The 22150-nt window shown below is 37.7% G+C and overlaps 1 protein-coding gene across 1 annotated transcript in view; it reads left to right on the top strand.

The window, feature by feature from the left end:
- Window positions 1–22150, top strand: part of LOC137385401 (FH1/FH2 domain-containing protein 3-like) — a 37994-nt gene that overhangs the window by 10944 nt on the left and 4900 nt on the right. The window contains exons 4-16 of the mRNA XM_068071854.1: window positions 85–152; window positions 1562–1673; window positions 5084–5178; window positions 7929–8040; window positions 9838–9932; window positions 10624–10817; window positions 12670–12894; window positions 13078–13220; window positions 13946–13990; window positions 16009–16051; window positions 16158–17130; window positions 18450–18605; window positions 20571–20756. Coding sequence (XP_067927955.1) covers window positions 85–152; window positions 1562–1673; window positions 5084–5178; window positions 7929–8040; window positions 9838–9932; window positions 10624–10817; window positions 12670–12894; window positions 13078–13220; window positions 13946–13990; window positions 16009–16051; window positions 16158–17130; window positions 18450–18605; window positions 20571–20756 — 2447 coding nt within the window. The remainder of the gene's footprint in view (window positions 1–84; window positions 153–1561; window positions 1674–5083; window positions 5179–7928; window positions 8041–9837; window positions 9933–10623; window positions 10818–12669; window positions 12895–13077; window positions 13221–13945; window positions 13991–16008; window positions 16052–16157; window positions 17131–18449; window positions 18606–20570; window positions 20757–22150) is intronic.

Below are 22150 nucleotides of genomic sequence, written 5' to 3'. Positions count from 1 at the left end.
GTGCTTTCATGCCTAACGTGTATTGCAGCATGTTATGTGTAGTTATTTGCTTATCGTATTATTACTGTCTCTATTCTTTTATAGAAAAATTGATCAATTCTGAAGGCAGAGAGCTAAGACGGGCGCTGTTCTCACTCAAGCAAATATTTCAGGTAGTAATCCATGGGCACTAGCGGATCGTGTTCACTAGGAGGCTCGATTCACTTGTAGATGGTATTTACTTGTAGACAGCGTTTACTGGTGTCCTGCGTTCACTAGGAGGCTCTGTTCACTTGTAGACAGTGTTTACTGGTGGACTGTGTTTACTGGTAGACTGTGTTCACTAGTGAACTGTGTTCACTTGGAGACTGTGTTCACTGGTGTCCTGCGTTCACTAAGAGGCTCTGTTTACTGGTAGACTGTGTTCATTGGTGGACTGTGTTTACTGGTAGACTGTGTTCACTGGTGGACTGTGTTTACTGGTAGACTGTGTTCACTGGTGAACTGTGTTCACTTGTAGACTGTGTTCACTGGTGTCCTGCGTTCACTAGGAGGCTCTGTTTACTGGTAGACTGTGTTCACTGGTAGACTGTTCACTAGTGGACTGTGTTCACTGTTGGCAGGAATATTTTGATTTTCAATTCTGCTGTGACAGAGGCGAGTTGGCCAGGTCTGATTGTACTGCTTTCAAGACTTTGTCACTGCAAACTGAAGAATGTCATCTAGTTATCGAGACTAGTGGAATATTAATCACTAATACATGCCTTTTAGATCTGCTAACTCAATCATCAATTTGTCTCCTACGTCTGATGCTTGTCTAGATTCTTTTCGTTTGCCTTGTCTCTGTTTAGTGCAATGAGCTCTCGTGTTGTTCTGTAACTAACTGCTGACAGATGGACAAATTGCATGATAGACATAACTGCCTATTGTTTGCTTATTAATAAACGCCAATGTTTGTAGCTGTGATGGAAAGGTTTGTGGCACTATAGAGCACTTTCCTTTTTTGTGGTCTGGGAACGATTTAGTGTTATAAGTGATCAATGATAAGTGATCAATATTTTCTTTTCAGTCTATGGGCTACCCTGGTAGCTGCTTCTTTGTCTCGCTAGAAAAACCAGCTGTTTATTTTGCAATCAAAAATTACCAACAAGATTATTTGTTGTCTAATAAAGATTTCTACAGAATGCAGACAGTGTACGTACGGAGAGTTTGCTTGATGCATATTATATGATATCTTGTTGACTGTTGTCATCGGTCATTTCTAATCATATCACCCGGCAGTGCCCATGTTGCAACTATTCGGCCATCGCTGATAAAGACGTCATCAGCGTCATGCAAATAAGAGTGTAATGTCTGTTGTTGGCAAGTTTAACGTGTTTGTGATCTGAGGAAACTCTCATTGAGTTAATATAATATGTAAACAATAACCTCAATTTTACCTCTAAGCATGATTCGCGTCTGCATTGTGTAATAGACTTGGGAGTGCTCGGTCAATGAGAGAAAGTTTTCGAGCAATTGTAATGCAGCTGTTTAGGGATTGTTGAAGTTACACTATAAAAGAAATTGTAATTGCATTCTGTAGGACGACAAGGATCTGGTTCATGAGTTTGTCTGTAGCGATGGCCTCGATTGTCTTATCAAAGTTGGAACTGAGGCTTGGGAGGATCAAAACCACCAGAACTACATATTGCGAGGTATGATAGTAATGCTCCGTTGTCATGGCTACTTTGTAACTCGCTTTGATCCTAAGGGTTTCGCTCCATAGTTTTGTCTCACAAGTAGCTAACGCTGGTTTTTAACTTCTTCAACAGCGGCCCGATAAAATGTTAATTCTTACTAGTTTTACCATTGTGCGGATGATGCGGATTTGGCCAATCAAAATTGCTGTGCGATATGTGCGATTCGCGTGTTGCGGATTAACGCGGGAGCTTTATTAAAAAAGAAGGGATTGTACGCTAGAGATCGTAGCAGCGCACGCCTGTCTTGCTTAGTAGCACGCTTACAAAATAGGAATGACTGGCATGTGAAAAATGTTTAAAATGGAATAGCTGCACGACATTATCTCACGCATTATCGCAAGTGCCGTTTCCATGTTTCGCAAGCATGAAAAATTCAATAAAAATTTGTGATTAATGAAATTCGCTTGACTTGCGGATTTTTGCCGTTTCCTTTTTGCGTATGCCACAAACTTGCGGATTCACTGTGTCACGGAAACGGTGTATGTTATTTGTACACTTTTAAGATAGTCATGTAATAGTTGCTGGGAAGCGGTTGGATGGTTTTGGTGAAGTCGTATTTAAAGGAGAAGTAATCGCCGGAAGGCGGTGGAGACATTTGACAAAAGAAGACAACTCAATTATAATCAGGAGTGATTTTCTGAGGCTTGAGCACAAGCAGCAGCGCTGGTCAATGACACTCAAGATTTCTTGTGGTTATAGTTATGCAGCCAACTATCTATTTGGCTAACTAAACGGGTTTAATGCTATGGGCATTACTGTTTTAGCTTCTTTAAAGGCTGGTTCACACTATATCGTCATATGACAGCGGTTTCCTTTCGACATTCATCGTCGATTATGTGAATCGTAAACCGATGGCATCGATGAAGCAATGTGGATATGTCGGGAATGTTTGCAGCTGTCAAACTTTCCCGATATTTTTCCGAACATCGTCGACTACCTTTTTAATGCGAACCATTTCGGCGATAGTAATTCATGGGCTCGGATAGCATGTTCTATTTATTTCCGTTTATGATAGTTGCTGTGAGACTAGTATTTGATTTAAGCACGCAGAAAACAAAGAGGTTTCTTTATGAACATTTAAAAAGAAAAATGAAACACTACGTCATGGACTATTCGCTGATGCAAACGTAGGTTTGTGATAGTGTGAACATTGTTTTCATCGCCGATCACCGAAGTATTGTGGAATCAAAGCCGACATATGGCGATATAGTGTGAACCAGACTTAATCCTGGTTCCCATATGTAATGCGAGACTCTGGTGATAATCTTCGTGCAGCGAAACACTTGCGGCGCTAGGCTCAACGGCTAATGTTCACATAAAGCTGCGTCGCTGGTGATCGCGTAAAAATGGCCGCTAGCCCTGCTATCTCGAAAGTGCTGATCTTCCCATGTACAGTGCATTTTGGGAAGGCTTTGCCTGCTGCTCTTCGCGAAAGTTGAATAGTACTGAACTCTTGCGTTGACCGCTGGCAACTACTCGCGGTACTCGGTACGTAGGTTTACATTTCATCGCTGATAGCCCTGCGATGCTGTCGCCAGTGCTTGCGGCGTATATGGGAACCCGGCTTTAGTCAGAGATTTGGTAGAACTTTGTATAAGATAGCCTAATATTCATTACCAAAGCTAATCTTACCACACAAATAGTTATGTATGCATTGTGGTCGTACCTAATGTCTCGGGAGTGTAATGCTGTAACATTTACACTGACAGCGTGCTGCTGTTTATCAATGTGATCAATATTATATTGTTTTTATAATGACACACAAAAGTCAGCAAAGTTTCATATAATTTTATAATTTATTAGATTTTATTTTTATCAAACTTAATTTAAAGATGAACGGACCCAAAATCTCAGTAGATTTCATCAGAAAGTATCAGTATTTTTCTATCATTTGCGATTGTTTCAGATGGTTGAAGTGGTCTGATTGCCAGAATGTTTCAAGATTAAAATCGTCAAAACTTGACACTCAGTTAAAACGCTCAGAAGACAAATATGTGCCGAAATGATGTCACTAGTTACACGACTGTCTGTCTACCTCGATATTTATGTCGGCTATTGTGTTCAAGTTGCAGCGTTATGCGTCTCTATTCTGTTAGTCTTTTTGCCGAGATAGAACTATAGATATTATAATCGCTCTTTCACTTAAATCTGAGCATTCCAAATAAAGATCTCATTCCAACTGTTATGTCTCTGGGCTGGGTAGGTCTACAATGACAAAAACTACATCAAATTTAAGCTTGATGTCTTAGCTTTATATTTATACAAGCGGAATGTCCAGCGTTGCACGGGTATCAAAACTCTGCAAATAAACAGCGTCAGGTAATGTAGTTGCCTGCCATTTGCCATTCGGCTGGTACATTGCCAATGGCTAATTTGAGTAAGCTAGTATTGCTAAACTTACTAATAAGAGCCGTGAGAGCAAGCTTTAGTGCGTTGTGTAATGCAGAGTGCTATGCGTATTTTAGCTGACATGAAGACTCGTCGCCAAGTGAATCATTCTAGCTAGCGTAGCTCCATTGGTAAGGATATCGCCTGGAAATTTGGAGGTTCCGAGATCAAATCTAGCATGAACCAAATTTTTCATTCTTGGATTTTAATAGCTGTATTTGGACACACTGAACGGCAGACTGAGGTTTATATATATAACTAACGGAATGCGTTAATGAATGACTAGCGGATAATAAAATAATTTCCTAGTAAATTTGAGTAACATTTCTGGAAAGCTAGATCTTTACTAAAACAATACCGCGTTTTAGGCCAGCTTAATAATCGTTATGCGTAATGGTCAACATTGCTAGTTATTAACTTTAAGCAAACACTTTAATCTGAGTATCTTAACCAATGTAACCACTATTTGCCCAATGAATCCATCGTATTCTGTGTAGCTTATTGATTAAATTTGCCACATCTAAATCTGGAGGTCCCGAGATCAAATCCAGCACCCTGCGGAATTTTCGTCGATAGATTTTAATTGCTATGACTGGAAACAGGATGTAACAAAAAGACAGACGCTAAGATTTATATATAAAGATTATTTTTATTTCCACCATTTCAATGGTGTAAGTTTACCAACACCACACACAATATTTATTTCAGTTGCCCTAACAACATGAAAACAGCTTTTTAATGCTTCTCTTGTGTATGTAACTGTGAAAATAATAATAACCATCATTTGAATACACTCACATAAAGGACAGAAAGTTGAAAGATTGATTTTAACATGAATTAAAATATGAAAAAGTTACTATTTTGTAGTAAAATTTGTAGAATTTTCATTTCACACTTCCTTTAATCAATACTGAGAAGCAAGCAGTTGTCTTTTCATGTATTTTCTTAAACATGTCAGCCATCATTTAATCTTTCAGCTCTCGGACAGGTGATGCTTTACGTCGATGGGATGAATGGAGTTATCAGTCACCCGCAGACTGTACAATGGCTGTACAACTTGCTCTCTTCTAAGGTGTGTGTCACACAAGTTTCTTCATAAATCTATCAAGTTGGAATCTCATTCTAATTTAATATTAATTTCGTGTGTAGAACCTGGGCCTAGCAAAATGAGCTTTTAAAGGAATCAGTTAAAAGTATGGCACCAAACCAATCATTTGTGTTGCATTTGTTCAACTTCTCAAGAGTGAATTGAGGTTGACTAAAATGGTTTAGTTTCATGTGCTAATGCTAGGCGCTAGTCTGCAGTCTGTAAGTAATGCTAATGTGTAGTGGTGCTCAGTGAGAGCTGGTTAGTGACCGTGAGTATTTAGTAGTCATAGCAGGCCTACTAATGTATATAATCCGCACACTGTCAATTATCGCCCTGTTATATAATACTCAAGCCCTCTATCATGGCTTGTGTGTCTAATGAATATCATACCACTGGCTAGGTACACACAAAACTAGAATAAATCTTGTGCAAGGTTTATACTTTATGTTGCTGTGTCAAGGTCATTGTGTAGAAGCATGAAAATATGAGAGCTTCATCGTTGTCTGCCAAACTATGAGACTTTGTTGAATTTTTGTTTCACTTAAATTTCGTTGATTTGTCTCGCGCTGATAGATATTGTTAATAGCAGAATAATCTGGAATTTTATTCTAAATGGGATAATCCCTCTGATAATCCCTCGGTACTTCATGGTTCAGCTTTCAAGGCTTTAATATTTTGTGGGTTAAAAATGTTCATTAAAAAATTAAAAATTGAAGAAAGTAAATAAAGAAAAAGAAAACTAAAAAACATCTCTCATAATCTCTCACATTTAAAAAAATGTACAACAAGCCCAGTTAATCACAAGCATGACCAGATCAACACCATGCTAAAGCGTAGGTGCATTCTCTGGCTTAAAATACTGGGACTGTGGTTGAAATATAAACTGGAATTCAATAAAGAAAACTTCAATTTATCTGCTTATTATATATGAAACTTAAGCAATAAATACACAAAGTTTAGAGAGCAGTTCAAGTGTTCTGGTCTTATAATTATGGTTCAGGATTTAAAATCAGTTTCTGCTTAACATATTTTCACTTTTTATGATGGTTGCCGGTCCCAGTTAATCGTGTAAAATGTCATTTTCAGAAAAATGACAGACCACTGTTATTAGTTATTTTACCTTTACATTAGGTTATAGTATTTCTATATTTGTAGTATTCAGTATTTGTTCATAAGAATAACACGAATATCTGTTGGTGATTGGGTTGTGCCACTAGTTTGAAGTTATCCACCCATTGTACTGAGGTGATTCCCTGGGGGAGTGTGCCGACTCGATGCGTTATTGAGCATACCATGTGATAATAAGATATACTGTTTTGCCAGAAATCACAAACTGTGAGTTACTCATCTCAAATGAAAAAATGGAATGGCTCATTAGCTAAAAAGGTAGCTTAATCATCACCCACATGCTAGGGTTTTTGATCATCGACAAAAACATTTAAAATCACAATTTCACTTTACTTCGATAGAAAATAAGCTGACTCGTCTTTACATGCCAATATCCAGTATTTACAGTAAAAATAGCCGTGTCACTAATGGAGCTCATTAAAAATTCTTGATATTTCTGGTCTGCCAGTCCATGGCTAACATGACGATGGAAAATTGCAAATATTCCGGCAGTTCATTTACAGTTTCTTTACAGCCCACTTTCTTCTTACTATTCGGGCAAATATTCTAATCGAGTATTTGTCCATCGGGCAGATGTCTGTCGGGAAGATATCTGTCTGGCACTTCTCATAGGTTTATGGCAATGGTATCGGTAAATAGCTGTCACTCCGGCATCCGCAGAAAGTGTGACGATCCCCAGTCTATAAATTTGCATGTGTCTATGGATTGTCTAACTGTTCTTTGATGGATATTTGCAAAAATAATTTTTAGAAGTTTTATTTCAGCAACCATCGAGGTTTTTGCATTTCATTATAGCTGGTAAACTGCATGGTTAATGTTGTTATTTTCTTTCATTGTGTACCCTAGTGTTTTATTTATGGCAATAAAGTTTCATCTCAGTATAAATTATGTAACTGTGAATCATGTTATTCGTGTTATCAGCAGACTTTGATCAATTAATGCGTACATGTAAATTGGCAGAAAAGTTTCTAGTTTCTGTTCGGCTTCATAAATTGTCCAATCGGTTTGCTTGTTACCCTGTTGGTGCGTCTGACAGCTAGTTTTTTTGTTGTGGTGTATGAAGGCTGATTAGTGTTTTATGTTCAGATGTAAATTCTTCTACAAGAGCTTGTGTTGCCGTCGATGATATGTGATGTATTCAGACTCGTTCAGTACGATAGCTGGTTTGCTAGAATCTATCAATGATATGTGATGTATTCAGACTCGTTCAGTACGATAGCTGGTTTGCTAGAATCTGTCGATGATATGTGATGTATTCAGACTCGTTCAGTACGATAGCTGGTTTGCTAGAATCTGTCGATGATATCTGATGTATTCGGACTCGTTCAGTACGATAGCTGGTTTGCTAGAATCTGTTGATGATATGTGATGTATTCAGACTCGTTCAGTACGATAGCTGGTTTGCTAGAATCTGTCGATGATATGTGATGTATTTAGACTCGTTCAGTACGATAGCTGGTTTGCTAGAATCTGTCGATGATATGTGATGTATTTAGACTCGTTCAGTACGATAGCTGGTTTGCTAGAATCTGTCGATGGTATGTGATGTATTCAGACTCGTTCAGTACGATAGCTGGTTTACTAGAATCTTGTTGTATTTACAGTTTCGATTGGTACTGAAGACAGCGCTCAAGCTGCTCCTGGTCTATGTCGAGTACACAGAGAAGAATAGCCACCGCTTGTATGAATGCATACAAGAGATTGACAATGACAAAAGTAAGCTTTCGCCTACCATTTTGCGAGCCTTTTTTCTTTAATGTTATTTTTCAAGAAGGTAATTGATCATTTTAGAAATTGTGCTTTCATGCCTGGGTTATTGCAGCAGTCACTTTGATTAGAAAACAGGAAATTCTTAAAAGGTTTTTAGCGCGTGTGCCAAATTAAAAAAAACCTTTCACAAACCAGGGTTTATACGGCAACACTAATGGGAAGCTTACTTCATCTGCTGTCTTCCTGTGTTGACCACTGTGTAACCTTCTCACCCCCAGCCGCTCCGCACATCGGGAGTTGTTAGAAACTTTGTACACTCCGCTGACCTGGCTACCGGCTAGCTGCCATTACTTGGAGCGACAGACAAACCTTTCATAGGAATCATATCATTAGCATGCTAATTGACTCGCAGTAGGATAGAGAAATAGGCCTATAGCTAATCATTGCCTTCTGCCTTTTATCCATACGTGTTGCATCTTCCTCTCTGCAAGCGCTACTAGCAGTATTTCCATTTAACCGGGAGTCTAGATGGTTGATCGCTGCAAATGATTTGACATAAAATGACTCGATTTAATAAATCCTTTTAAATTATGTTGATTTATCCCATAAAGCGTGGTATATGAACTCGACAGTCAGCAATGGAAGCTCGTGTTGAGCTTTGGTTGGGTTTCAAACAACATTTGCTCTTTATTCTTTGCTAACAAATTTGGCAAAGCTACTTCAAAGTTTGAGTGAAATCATTTGCTAGAGGCAGCAGTTTGCTAGAGGCAGCAACAAGTAGATACAAGAAACTGATTTGCATTAGTTTATTATAACTTTTATATTTGTTATCTAAGGTGCTGTTATTAGTATCGACCAGTAGAAAATTACTATTGAAAATGTTGTTCCAAAAAACATGTACACACAGAAGATCCATTTCTCTACGCATATAATTGTTTTTTTTGTGATTTGTGATTTATTTTCATCAACAAAGTTAGTTAAGCAAAAGAAAAAAGCTGGAGGAGCGATGAAGCCCATAATATGCAATAGCATAGCTAGTCGGGGCGTTGGGCTTGTTGTCATCGGTTTTATTCACATGTCAAAAAGATACAACCTGAGTTCTTTCTTGAGACTGGCCATCTTCTCTATGCCTTTAATAGACTTAGGGAGTTGATTCCAAAAAAATGGCTTGCTGGAAATTCAAACTGCGATGGCCTGCACGGTTATGTTGTAACTTATGTAGTTGTAACAAAATAATAAGTTATGTTGTCCTTTCACCATAACTTACTATTTTGCTGTTTTTGTCTTTTCTTGTACTTTCTGTTGTCATGCTGAGAGCATTGTCAACATGACAGTTAGGATTAGTTCAATAGTCAAAACCTTTTTCTTTTAGTCCATTGAAGGTAAACTAATGTGCTCTCGGTATGGTGGTTCATGTTGACATCACACCAGTTCTCCACCAAAAATGGTTATATAGCTATATTAGCAACACAACAGTATAAACACTAAAGGGTGTGCTATTATAAGACTCGAATAGCTTAAATCCAGTTCACTAGCTCCTTTGGTTTTGCCATGTTTGTCTTGCAGAGATATGTGTATGGGTAATTAGGAAAGTCACATGTATGTTCGTTCCCGTATTTTTATACTTAGAGTTGTAAGTTATGTACTAACTGCAATATATGCGTTTTACTTGATTAGAAAAAGTTGACCTTGCTAAAACATAGCAGCCAATTTAATGAGTTATATAGTACGTATTTCATTCTCTCTTCTCGTCTTCTGGAGTTGTGTGCTCAGTCTTTAACTTGAACCGTCTCACCCTTACAGGAGTGCCTCCCTTCCAAGGAGTTGTTGATATACTCAATGAAAAGCATGGTGGAGACTCGGAGCTCTGTCTATTCGCAATGACTCTTGTCAACAAGGTACTGTTTGTGTATCCATCGTTTTTTGGACATCATCAAGCCGTTTGCACATGCGCTCGTTCATGAAAAAGCCGCCATATTTGTAGAAAACGATCGTTATTCTTTTATTTAATAGTATTTTTGGTGTTGTTATGGTACTATAATAAAAAAATTGCAAACAAAAGCATCGTTTTCAAAAGTTCATTGCAAAAGCTTCGTGTTTTAACAGTGTTTTAACTTGTCTATAAAGATGGCCGACAACAATAACATGACGTGACAACAAAACGAAGGATTGTCATCTTCTATAATCAACAAGCTAAGTTAAACTATTGTTTTGCAGCATCTCATCTCCACTGTATTAAATATGTGTAGTTTGACGATCGATCTCTCTCATTCTTTCACTGTTGTATGTTCTGTGCTGCATTAGCATGGTGGGAAGATGAAGTGGGTTTAACAGAGGACATTAGTAGTTCATCTGTTTTCACATTTTGTAGATACAATTGGGTGTTTTTTGCTGAGGATTGTATCGCACCCTCCAGTATGCAAAATTTTAGTTCTTATCTCTTATTCCAAAGATCTCTCTGTTTAGGATACTCCCTTCTTCCGAAACTGGGCTATCACTAATAAAAAACTTTTTTTCATCATTTATGTTTCTATTTTTACTATTATTTTTTTCACTTTTTTGCAGTGTTAATTTTGCTGTTTTTCACAGATACTGAATGGCATAGCTGATCAGGATACTTTCTATGACATAACCGATTATCTAGAGGAGCAGGGGATGGAGGCTATCATTCGCCGGCACATGGCCAGAAGCTCAGCTGATCTTGACCTAATATCTCAGCTTAATCTCTACGAGGCAGCGCTTAAAGCCGAGGATGGAGATGCGGTTGAGGCCTCTGACATCAGGTCAGTTGTTGGCCTTTTTGCAGGTGCTCACAGAATCTTATTAGATGATCTTAGCAGTAAATCTAAACTTACCGTATCTATTGATGTGTCCAATTTGTATGTGAAGGTTTCTGCAATTTATTAGTACACATACTTTTCTTATTTACGATTTACATTTGTTTTCTTATTTGCCAATTGTTAGGATGGTTTGAAATTTTGATGCCTTTCGTAAAGCTGTGAATGTCGCAAAGCATGAAGATATTTAACCTACATAATATTTGCATGCCATTGTAAAATTCGCTTACATTTGATTGGCCTACTTGCGAAGTTTAACATTTTATTATGATATGGTGAGGTCATTGATTATGTTGTATTTTGTTGTTTGTCTGTCTTCTGTTTAAAAAATATTTGTGTTTGGTTGTTAGTGTTAGCGAATCGTAATGATCTTTGCGTATTATTAAAAATGGGAATGATATGAAAAAACTTGTGGCAAACTTCTGATTGGTCAAAGTAAAATGTAAACATGAAAGGAGATAATTCTATATGTTGACCCCATTGACAACAATTGTATCCTACAAATGGCGTAGAGTGCTGCAAGAGAAAGTGACTCCAAAAACTCAAACAAAAACATACACATGGACCAACCTTTACCGTAAACAAAAATGTTGCGTTAACGTACTAGTGGTTAATGTAGTTGTAGCTTTGTAAGTTCAAATCAACTGATCTCAATTTGACCATTGGTTTCAAGTAATCGAAATACTGACTTGATGATTGGATTAAAATGATAATGGAACAAAACCGGATCTTTTCATAACGGCATCATAAAATCTTCTATCAACAAATTAGCTAATGAGGTGACAGGTTTTATGTATTGCTGTAATATAATTGTACCCATTTTTACATGAGGATATTTGGTAGATCTTGGTTAAAATAAATGATATCTGCCATAACTCGGAATGATGACAAGTGCTTGCTGATGGTTAACTGTCTATAAAAGTGAGAAACTTCATCCAATATTGTCATATTAATAAAGATGTATGGGCTGTTTGTTGCTGGATAGTATGCTTGTTGATAGTACTTCATCGTAATATTTTCGCTGGTTTTACCATAAACCCTAAATTACATTAGAAATAATGCTTTTCTATATCAATTAAGGCATTTGATTCTGCAATTGCGGTGTATGAATGTTCAATTTACTGTTTATATTATGTATCTCATCTTGTGATTTCTAAAGCTTCCATATCAAAAGTGAAACAAGAAATGAATTTAATTTGTCATTGCATCAATGCTCGTTACATATAGCATTGCTGAAACTATTCACGCTCCGACTGCTCAGGCTGTGACCAGCTCATAACCTCTATGACATTTATAAACAAAGACGATATTTTAGCAAAACTATTTTTTTAGCTAAGTCTATTCAGAAAGTTTGAAACAACCAAAATGAGAGCATTGGGAATGTTCTTTCATGAAACTTGAAATATTCGTATCTGTGTTTATATTGTTTCTAATACACTCTTCCTTGTCTCAAAGTTCTCTAATCCAACTTTTGCTGCTATTTGTTATTATTTTATGGCTTGACTCTATATTTCATAATATATGTTTAATTTAATCTTCAATTGATAGACACATCTGTGCAGCAAGGTTTTAGTATTTCAGTAGAGTGATTTGGGCTCTTGTTTGTTTAACATGTTTTACATATGAACATCATACGAAGGTACCACAGAGGTCAGATTCTATGACACTAGATATTAGGATTTCTTCAATTGGCAGAAACATATTCAAACCAGATATAAACTCATCTTCACATGCTATAATGAGTAAGCAATGAGGCTGTCTACGCTAGTAATTTGTCACTGTAAGTGGTTTTTGTTAGAAAAGCTCCAAGGCTTAAAAGTGAAGGCGATACACGGAAAAGTAGAAGGTCAAAGGGAGGTAAAGAGTCAAGTTCATCTCCCGTCACTTTAAGGAAGCCATCAGTCATTGAAGAAGAGCCTTCCAAGCCGACCCCGGGAAAGATCAAGACTGACGCGTTTGAATCCAAAGAATCGTCTCCAGCAGAACCCATGTCTTATCTAGAAAAACGGCGAGCTCAACGGGCGTAAGTCAACTCTCGAATGTTTAAAAAGTATTTATAATATATCGATGTTAGCTGCTTGTGTGTTAATAGCTAATCAAAATTCGCTAAGTGATTTCGCACTTTTCATGTCTTGTTCCACCGGGCGTCTGTGATATTGCTACTTCCCATAAAGGGGATTCATGGCTATTTCATTGTTGTGCGTAGAGCCATGAAAGAGAAGGAAGGAGAGGAGGGGCGGCAAAAGTCGAGGCCAGGACGAGCTTATAGTTCTAGGAAGGGAGCTACACAGATGACTGTGGAGAATGGAGAGGTTCAGCCAGTAGAGAGTGGTAAACCTCTGTCTGTATGTAAGTTTATATCGTTTGATCTACTACACTTGTAAGCTTGGCCTCACTCTAGCGTCTGCATGCCCAGCTCTCACTATGGCTTCTACTGATGAGTAGTCATAATTTGTTGGCCAATATCTTAGTGTCCATATATTCTTTCTTCATGATTTTACACCAATATTTTTATAGTTTTTATGTTAGTTTTTGCGCGTTAGTTGCAATTTCTAAATGTGAGTAGCCATTATTTAAGAAGTTCAAAATTTCTGGATGTTAAAAACCCAGAAGAGACGAATAACCTTTTTCATAGGTTTATTGACATTATTCTACAAATCACATTCTGCTGTGTTTAGTAGGTGACCTTGTTGATCGGATGCCATAGCTGTTTTAATGGCTGACTCTGGTACCTCGCCATGAAAACTGTCTGATAGATTTTTTTTAGTAACCCTGTACTCCCAGTGACCATTAAAGACATTTGGGCAGTCTAACAATGAGTCTGTAGTACACGGCCGTTATAAATTTTTTACACATTGTTGGAAAATACAGCGAAAGAAAAAATATTTGGCTACATTGATCGTAAATACTGAAGCTTGTAAAGAGTAATTCGTGTGCGGTCACAATGTAGTATGGAATATTGTCATTCAGTACCTTCATAGCGAAGACCTAAGTACTGCCCACTCTTTAGTCTATCTGTAAATGTTAAGCATACTAACAACTCTGTGTGCTATAAACTCTGTCAACTCTTGCAGCTGAAGGTTCGCTGCATGAGCCAGATGACAGGGCGCCTGTTATAGGTTTGTCACCTCTTATAGGTTTGTCACCTGTTCATTGTTATGGTGGAAGTTCATGTTATGACATTCAACAACCACGTATCAATTATGGTTTGTGCAAGGCTGCCAACACAGTGACCAGAAAAATAGATGACGAGTTATTTGGGCTGCCTAAACGTAACCAACTTTAGTAGATCATTGAGTGATTCGATTTTCTGTATATATAGCATCAAAAAAGCTCCACCAACTACAGTTTGAAATACTACGAACTAGTACAGTGCACCGCCGGATTTCAAAGTCCCTGTCAGGTTTTTTTTGTCTTACGATGTGAAACACGATGTTTTTTTGCCCCCGCCATACAACATTTTTTTCGCTATACGGTAGCAGCAGAAATTTCTTTCGAAATTCAAATTTAGCAGTCGGTGTGCTGAATATGTCGGAATAACAAAGATGCCGATAAGCTTTCCCTGAAATCCCTCCCACAACACATGAAGGAGATACAGTGATCGCTTTCCCTCTCAGTTCAGCATTCTTCGTGTTTCTTAAATGCTTGATATTGCATGAGTGAAACGGAAATTGGTGAAAAAAAAGCAAAAATAAAGTTTATTTACTATGAAATTTAATTGATTATAGATATATAACTATATAGCTACATTTATAACTTTAATTCGTTAGCCATGGGTCTTATGTTCGATAACGACATGATAAAGGAAAAAAGAAAATGATTACCATTGCAATGAAGCTAAAGTTACTACCGGTAGGTTAACTAAAAGTTAACTATAGTTACAGCATGCATATAAAACTGAGATGATTTTTACCAAGGGATGTTTGCATTAAATGATTACTATAGTTTTCTATACCTATCTATACGACATTTTTGTCTTACGATGCCAGCACCAGAACGAATTAATGTCATATGGCGGGGTGCACTGTATATTGCTATACGTAAATCTCATAAGATTACAATGGAAAAATGATCTTTATGAAAAATGATGAAAAATTGTTCATCCATTCATAATCCAAGACAAAATGGAAGTGTTGGCAATCTTGTAGGGAAACAACTCTTACAACTTTTATTTACTTGACCCTGTTGCTTATTTTATTGTCAGCGGGCTCTGCTCAGCCCACCCTCCCTGACCAGCAGCTTGTTCACGCTAATCTTCCTGACCCAACTGCACGCAGATATCGACCTGACCCTTCACTCTTAGAGCAGCATGTGCATGCATTACCCGCATCAAGCCAATCTGGTCAGAACCCTTCCGAACATTTCTTCAGCTTTCTTAATATTTCCTTCTTTGCAGGCTTCCATCAAATGGCTATTTGGTTATAAAAACTCTTTGCTTGGTTTCTTTGGTTTTTAACCCGCTAAGGTTGGATGACTATACACACTGTAAAATATCTCATCAACTAATAACATCCCGTTGGTTAGCTTCTACTGGCTCTTAGCCTCGCTTGTTGCATCTTTCTAAATCTGAAACAACTTTTACACGTATAAGGGACTCATTTGTTTTTGCATGCATTAATTCTATTTGCCTTGTAATGTAATGCGTGTGCGCTATATCGATTCTCATATTATTTGTCTCATTGGCTAATGGGCTGTCCCGGTTTTCACAGTTTTCAGTTCCAATGGCCCAGTTCTCAAATGGTCCAGTGGGCAGTATTGAAAAGTGGGTGTTTAATAAATAATTACAAATTTAATGAATGATTATCTTCAGAAATAAGATTCCCTTTAGCAAGACCTACGGTTAATTAACTAGAAACTGTTACGAGAGGTTTTGAACTTTTATAGTTTTACAATAGCAAATCAGGAAACTTTAGTCAGCTAAATCTGCATACTGTTTTTTTTGGCACGATTTAGAACTGGGCTAGCGTAAGTTCATAAAGCATCGGTGGACACTGAGTATTTTACTTGTGATAAGATTGAATGCTGCTGACATAGATTCTCAGTGAATGTACGGCTTGTGCGCTGCCGGTACATAGATTTGAAATTAAGTGCCTCAAAGCTAAACGCCATAATACAATACTTCTTGTATGTTTTGCAGATGAAAGGCATCTCAATAAAAAACTGGCCAATGATGAGCAAGGGTGAGTGGTGGAGTCGAGTACATGCATAATCTTTCTTAGCCCTAAGATATATTTCAACCTACCTTTTAGTTGAGTATGCAACCTTCATTTCTTGGCTCATTTTTAGCAGTCGCGACTCAGGCTATAACTCATGGCGGAGTGATAGAAGTGAGAAAAAGGAACTGGACATGAAGTCTCCAACAACCCCTGGTGTCATGTCTAACAACCGCCGCTGGATGCTTTATAAAATGACAAAACAGTCGGCGGATGAACTGAAAGATTTGCCGACTCCTAAAGAGCAACCCCAAGTTACAGAGGATCTCTCGACAAGAATCGATAAGCTCAATGAGCCCGCCGCACTCGGCGTGGACCACGAGTCGTCTGTGGTTAAACCAGGTAAACTGGATGCAAGGAGCTCTTTAGTTGCTGATAAGGAACCAGTTCTCTCCGTCACCAGTCAAAATGGACAACTGGTCACAGGAAATAAAAATGTGACCGAGTTGAGAGACAAGCTGGCTAACAACCAAGTCAGCAGGACTATGTTAACTCCCAAACTTCCTGTCGCGGTCAGTTCAACGAGTATTCCATCACAACCTGACCCGGACAGTCGATGGGAGGGAATAGAACGGGCTGCCAAGAAAAGGGCTCTGAAAATTAATGACTTGGATTTTACTGATCTCAAGGATATTGATGATGTGAATGTTTTGCAAGAGGCTCCCATACAGTTTACCGGTCAAGCACCGCCTCCTCCGATGGGCGGCCCTCCGATGCCACCTCCTATTGGAGGCCCACCTATGCCGCCGCCACCTTTTCCTGGGGGAGTTCCTCCACCGCCCAGTATGATGGCACCGCCACCTCCTGGTGCAACGCTTCCTCCCAAGACTGGGTTGAAGAAGACAGACAATGGCAGTGCAGGTAGCAAACCGAGGAAGACGATAAGGCTTCACTGGAAGGAAGTGAGGGATAAAGTGGTCATACCAAACCCAACTGCTGACATCAAAAACAAAGGAACTATTTGGCAGAAATGTAAATCGACTGCTATAGATGCTCAAAAGTTTGAGCATTTATTCGAAACAAGAGTTGTGGACCAAAAAGCTAAGGTAGGCTATCGTTCCTCAGAAGGTTTAATCGTAACATCACCATTTGTCAATATGCATGCTGTTGAGGTGGCAATTGCTGACTGCCTGTTATCGCTATAAGTGCTGCCTTGCTTGATAATAGCTATCTGGATAGCTGCTGCCTCTTTTGATAATAGCTCTCTGGATAGGTGCTGCCTCTCTTGATAATAGCTTTCTGGATAGGTGCTGCCTCTCTTGATAATAGCTCTCTGGATAGGTGCTGCCTCTCTTGATAATAGTTTTCTGGATAGGTGCTGCCTCTTTTGATAATAGCTTTCTGGATAGGTGCTGCCTCTTTTGATAATAGCTCTCTGGATAGGTGCTTGCTCGCCCATATCTGTTATAACAATCACTGTGTTTCCATGCTTCGAAGATTTTTTTTGCCGGATTTCAAGTTGAACAGAGAGAAGCAAAATTATGACGATTTACTTTTGGATCTTTTCAATCAAGTTTCTTTTTCGAAGGACAGGTTTTTTGAAGGCCATTTGACCACACGTAATCAGTAATTTAACAAATTCTTCAACAGTTACAAGCACTATTTGGTTTGCATTGACACCCGCTTGTTTTACCAGCTGTTGGACCTTTTATATCAGTTTAATATAACACAATTTTATGTTGTGAATATTTTGAATTAAAAACTAAAGGCTAAAATCTTCAAAAACGTAGAAGAGGGTGGCAGCCTTTGCAAATCTATAGTGTTACATAGCTAGACTGGTTAACAACAGTGTAATATCCGCCGCCGTCACTTTCTTAACTGAATGTATCTACAATATGATGCCCCTTACTAAGCAATAAATTTGAGCCGTATATGATCTTTGACAGCACGGAATTATGCTTGTGAATAGTTTTTCAAAGGACTGACAAGTCCTAAGGATATGCTTGGAGCATGGAATTGCAGTGAATATCCCTGTTTGCTCATATGTTCTCTTTTATATTTGCATGGTTACGGCATTGTCTGCTCGTTGCATGGATTCCCTTATGCCTATCTAGGACGAGGTGAGTAGACTCCTGTTACAGCTTACTTATTGCACTGCAGCTTGTTTATTTGTTCATTCAACATTCCGTGCAAGTGGAATGCATATCATGACTGTCTACATGTAATTTTCCTCAAGGTACATGCCGTAAATCCTCGCATATAAGTTGGTCAGTCACTAGAAAAGTGCTCCAAGTAACTTTAAAATAACATTTTTTTATAAACAACCTAAAGATATATTAGTAGCCTCTGTGACTTTTTGGTTTGGTCTTATTGCCTGCGCTGTTTACAAGAGGAAGTGGCACCGATAAGTCGAGATTGTTTTTAGAAACAAACGGACGGATCGAAGAAGATAATAACGGTGCTCGACTCAAAGCGCTCCAACGCTATAAATATCGGCCTAACGAAACTGCCTCCTGCTCGGACCATCAAGGCAGCTATTCTCAAGATGGACAGCACGATCATCAACAGAGAAGGAATTGAGGTGAGCGATGTGATGCATCATTACTTTTCTTGGCTAATCATTTTAGTGAGATGTTTAAAATGTCTTTAAATCTTTGTTTTTACTAGTAACTTTAGTTGGCTTACTTTAATATATTGAATGGAAATGGCCAAGCTGGACAGGTTTCAGTTGTTATAATATCAAACACCAACTGGAAAGTTTTGACTGGAAACCCACAAGTTGGAAATTTTTTTATTTTGTTATAGTATCAAGCATCAATGTGTTCTTAATTTGAGGAATTGACAATTTTGCTCGATTGCGTTGCTTTGTTATTATAATATGTACATCATAATCGCTTAGTTTTCCATCCTGCTGTCGCACTTAATAATACCATTGCCGTTACATTTAACTCATTGGCGAAATACATCAGAGTTATTCAGAAAGTCCCTTTCATAGTGTCAAACTTGTTGTCACATTTATTTTGTTTAAATAATGTTTTAATGGTGCATTATGAAAAATATTTTTTCTTAGAGATTATATCAATGGTAAAAAAAGTTGCAAAAAATAAATAGGATAGATTGAAACAACAAGTTGTGCTTATAATCGCAACAATTAGAGACTGGTTACTTTTTTAAGCTAGCAATTCTTGATGGCTTTTAATAGCCATCAGGAATTGCTAGCTTTAAAAGCTATCAATAATTGCTTCTTTATAGCTTGGATACAGATATTGGTCCATGTTGTATATTTATTATTTATTGTATGTATCTCAAAATTTAGCTAGGACAGGCTGTTTTGTTTGGGTTGTAGATAAATAATTTTAATAGTGAGTCTTTTGCAGGTTTTATTTCAAATAGACAGTTGTAGTTATTAACATATGTTGACAAGTTTCATGGTTTCTCAAATATTAACGCTCTTGCATATATAACTAATGTTTCTGACTGAAACTGCAAAGCAATGAAAGGAATTGTCAGTGGCTGCTACAAATTGATGTTCATCATGCAAGGATTTGGATTTCAGAAGGCCCGGCCCAACGTGGTATAGTATAACAGTGCTTGTGTCTACTTTTAACAACTGCCAGTTTAAATGTGTCCATGCTGGTCATGGACATTGCCAGCCCTGCAAGTGACCTTCAGATTTGACCTTTTTGCCGGCTGTCTGCGAAATACGTTTATTCTGCTCCCCTGCTTTTGTTGTAAAATAGTGTACTACAATAAGGTTTGATTATAACTAAATGTATTATTATTCAGCAAGATTTTTATTCTTATAAAATGTCCTTCATCAGTATATTTTTGGGCTTTTTTTTCGCTTAACATAAAGCTGCCTGCGGGCTCTGTCGACATTTTGCTTTAGTCTGCATGAAAAAACCTTTGCACCAGTGGCTCTTTCATATGTTGGAACAAGAACTGTAGTCCTTAACATCTGTAAGATTAATAGTCGTGTAAAGGGAGGAGAAAGTTTCTTCTGCAGAAGCCTGTTAAATTCTGGATTCCTTGCCAAGTTCGGCTAGGAAAAGGTTCGGAGGGTAAAAGGAGGGTAAAAGCTATTATCAATTTAAAATGAGCTTTAAAACTTTGTAAATGCCAATGGTTTTGCATTTAGAGAATGAGAAATAACGCAGGTGTGTAGCATAAACAAATATGCTGCAGGTAAGAATGCAACAAGAACGATTAGGCATGAATTATCGTGTTTGTGCTCCTAGTCTTGTTGAAGATTATAAACTTGTTGACCTGTGTCAAACATGAGGTGTGAGTCTTTTGTTAATGTTACTTTTGCGTTTTATGTATACTGGACCTACTCCTTTCAATTATAATAAGCAGTCGATCTCAATCGCAACCATAATGTGGGATATACCTTTGGTTAGAAATGGTTCTGGTTGGATCTCTAAATACATACATGTATGTGACTGGCACTTGCTATGAAACTTATCAATTTATATATTATTTATTTAATTGTTTTTAGACGGAAAGACATCATATTCCAAATTCTGATAAAGTTGTATAATTTTAGAAACTACTCACAACGATGGTGCCGACCGATGAAGAGAGGCAAAAGATTTTAGATGCCCAAGTCCAGAATCCTGACATACCTTTGGGGAACGCTGAGCAACTGCTCCTAACTATGTCATCTATCAGTGAACTCGAGGCTCGACTTCAGCTCTGGGCCTTCAAACTTGACTACGATACCAATGAAAAGGTTTGTGATCTTTTATGCAGGACAAATCATAGATTTGTTTACCAAGTTTTTTGGTATGTAATCATGCTGGCTGTTTTTTCTTTCTGCTAGCCCCAATGTATTCAGAGAGTGTGTTTCGTGGTATTGATACTGTTTTAAAAATATTGAAATTTGCTTGAAGTGATTGCTTATTGTTCTCAGGTCATTTACTAATTATGGTAGAGCTGAGTACAGTTTTCATCTGTTAAAATTTTTTTTCGAAATAATAAGTGCAGGATTAATTATTTCGAAAGGTATTATTAATACCTTTCGAAATAGTTTCATATAGATAAATTTCTTAGCTGTCAGCACAATAGCAAGCTGTTGTGAAAAATAACTCACCATATCATTTCATTAGGAAGTCTATCTATATATAGATCTCAAAGTCTGTATCTGTGCGTAGTTCAGTATGCTCAGCTATATCTAAGGTAATAAAATATTGGAATGAAGAATCCATATCGCAGAGGTTTGATTCCGTTCGCCAAGCAAATTTCTTACCAATTTAGCTATGCGAGATTAATAGATTCATTGGGCAATATATGTCGCTATGTGGGTGAAAATACACTACCGATCTCCATTACGGCGTTACGTAATTTTATTCTTATTATGTCTTGAGAGCAAGTAGTTAGCTCTCATTAGTAAGCTTACTAAAATTAGCCATTGGCAGTATGCCAGGCTAATAGCAAGTGGTAGGCAACTACATTACCTCTCATTGTTTATAAGCTGATTTTTAATACCAGTGCAACGCCAGCAATTCCCCTAGCATATATAAATCACAGTATTTGTCTGTTTGTTGGTCTGTCATTTGTGTGTCCAGTTGAAGCGATAGTTATAGGAAGGAAAAATCCTCTTCGCTTTGGATTATAACTCGGAACCTCCAGTTCTGCAGATATGCAAGCTAACCACTATGCCACGTAGCCTACTTGTACTACAATAGAATATTTTTGCCCATACTTATTGCACTTTTTTTACGCTTGAAGTGATTTACAAAAAGATATTCACTAGAAGAAAGTATGTGCTCAGACCTTTCCAAAATGCTATAAATGCATGTACATATATATATAGCATACACTGGATTAAACTTATAGCACACAGAAATCAACAAACCCCTTCATTTAAAAGTTAGATGGTAAATAAATGTTGATTTTCTGTGCAAAAGCTTTTTTTATTTTTTATTACCCATGCATTCATCTAGTGTACAATATTTTATATACAATGTATATACAGCACCATGAGATAAGCATTGGTAGGATTCATTGGCCTCATATAGTAACTCTAGCAATGTTTGGTAATGCCAATTTGGACCATACTGCTCCGTTAGTCAGCCTTTCATAAGTGTTTCTAGGGAGCTAACTTCAAGTAGCCTTCATCAGGCT

This window comes from Watersipora subatra, chromosome 1 (genome assembly GCF_963576615.1).
Source record: "Watersipora subatra chromosome 1, tzWatSuba1.1, whole genome shotgun sequence".
NCBI lineage: Eukaryota > Metazoa > Bryozoa > Gymnolaemata > Cheilostomatida > Watersiporidae > Watersipora > Watersipora subatra.
Note: the sequence above shows the minus strand (reverse complement) of the source record. Positions and strands in the feature narration are given on the sequence as shown.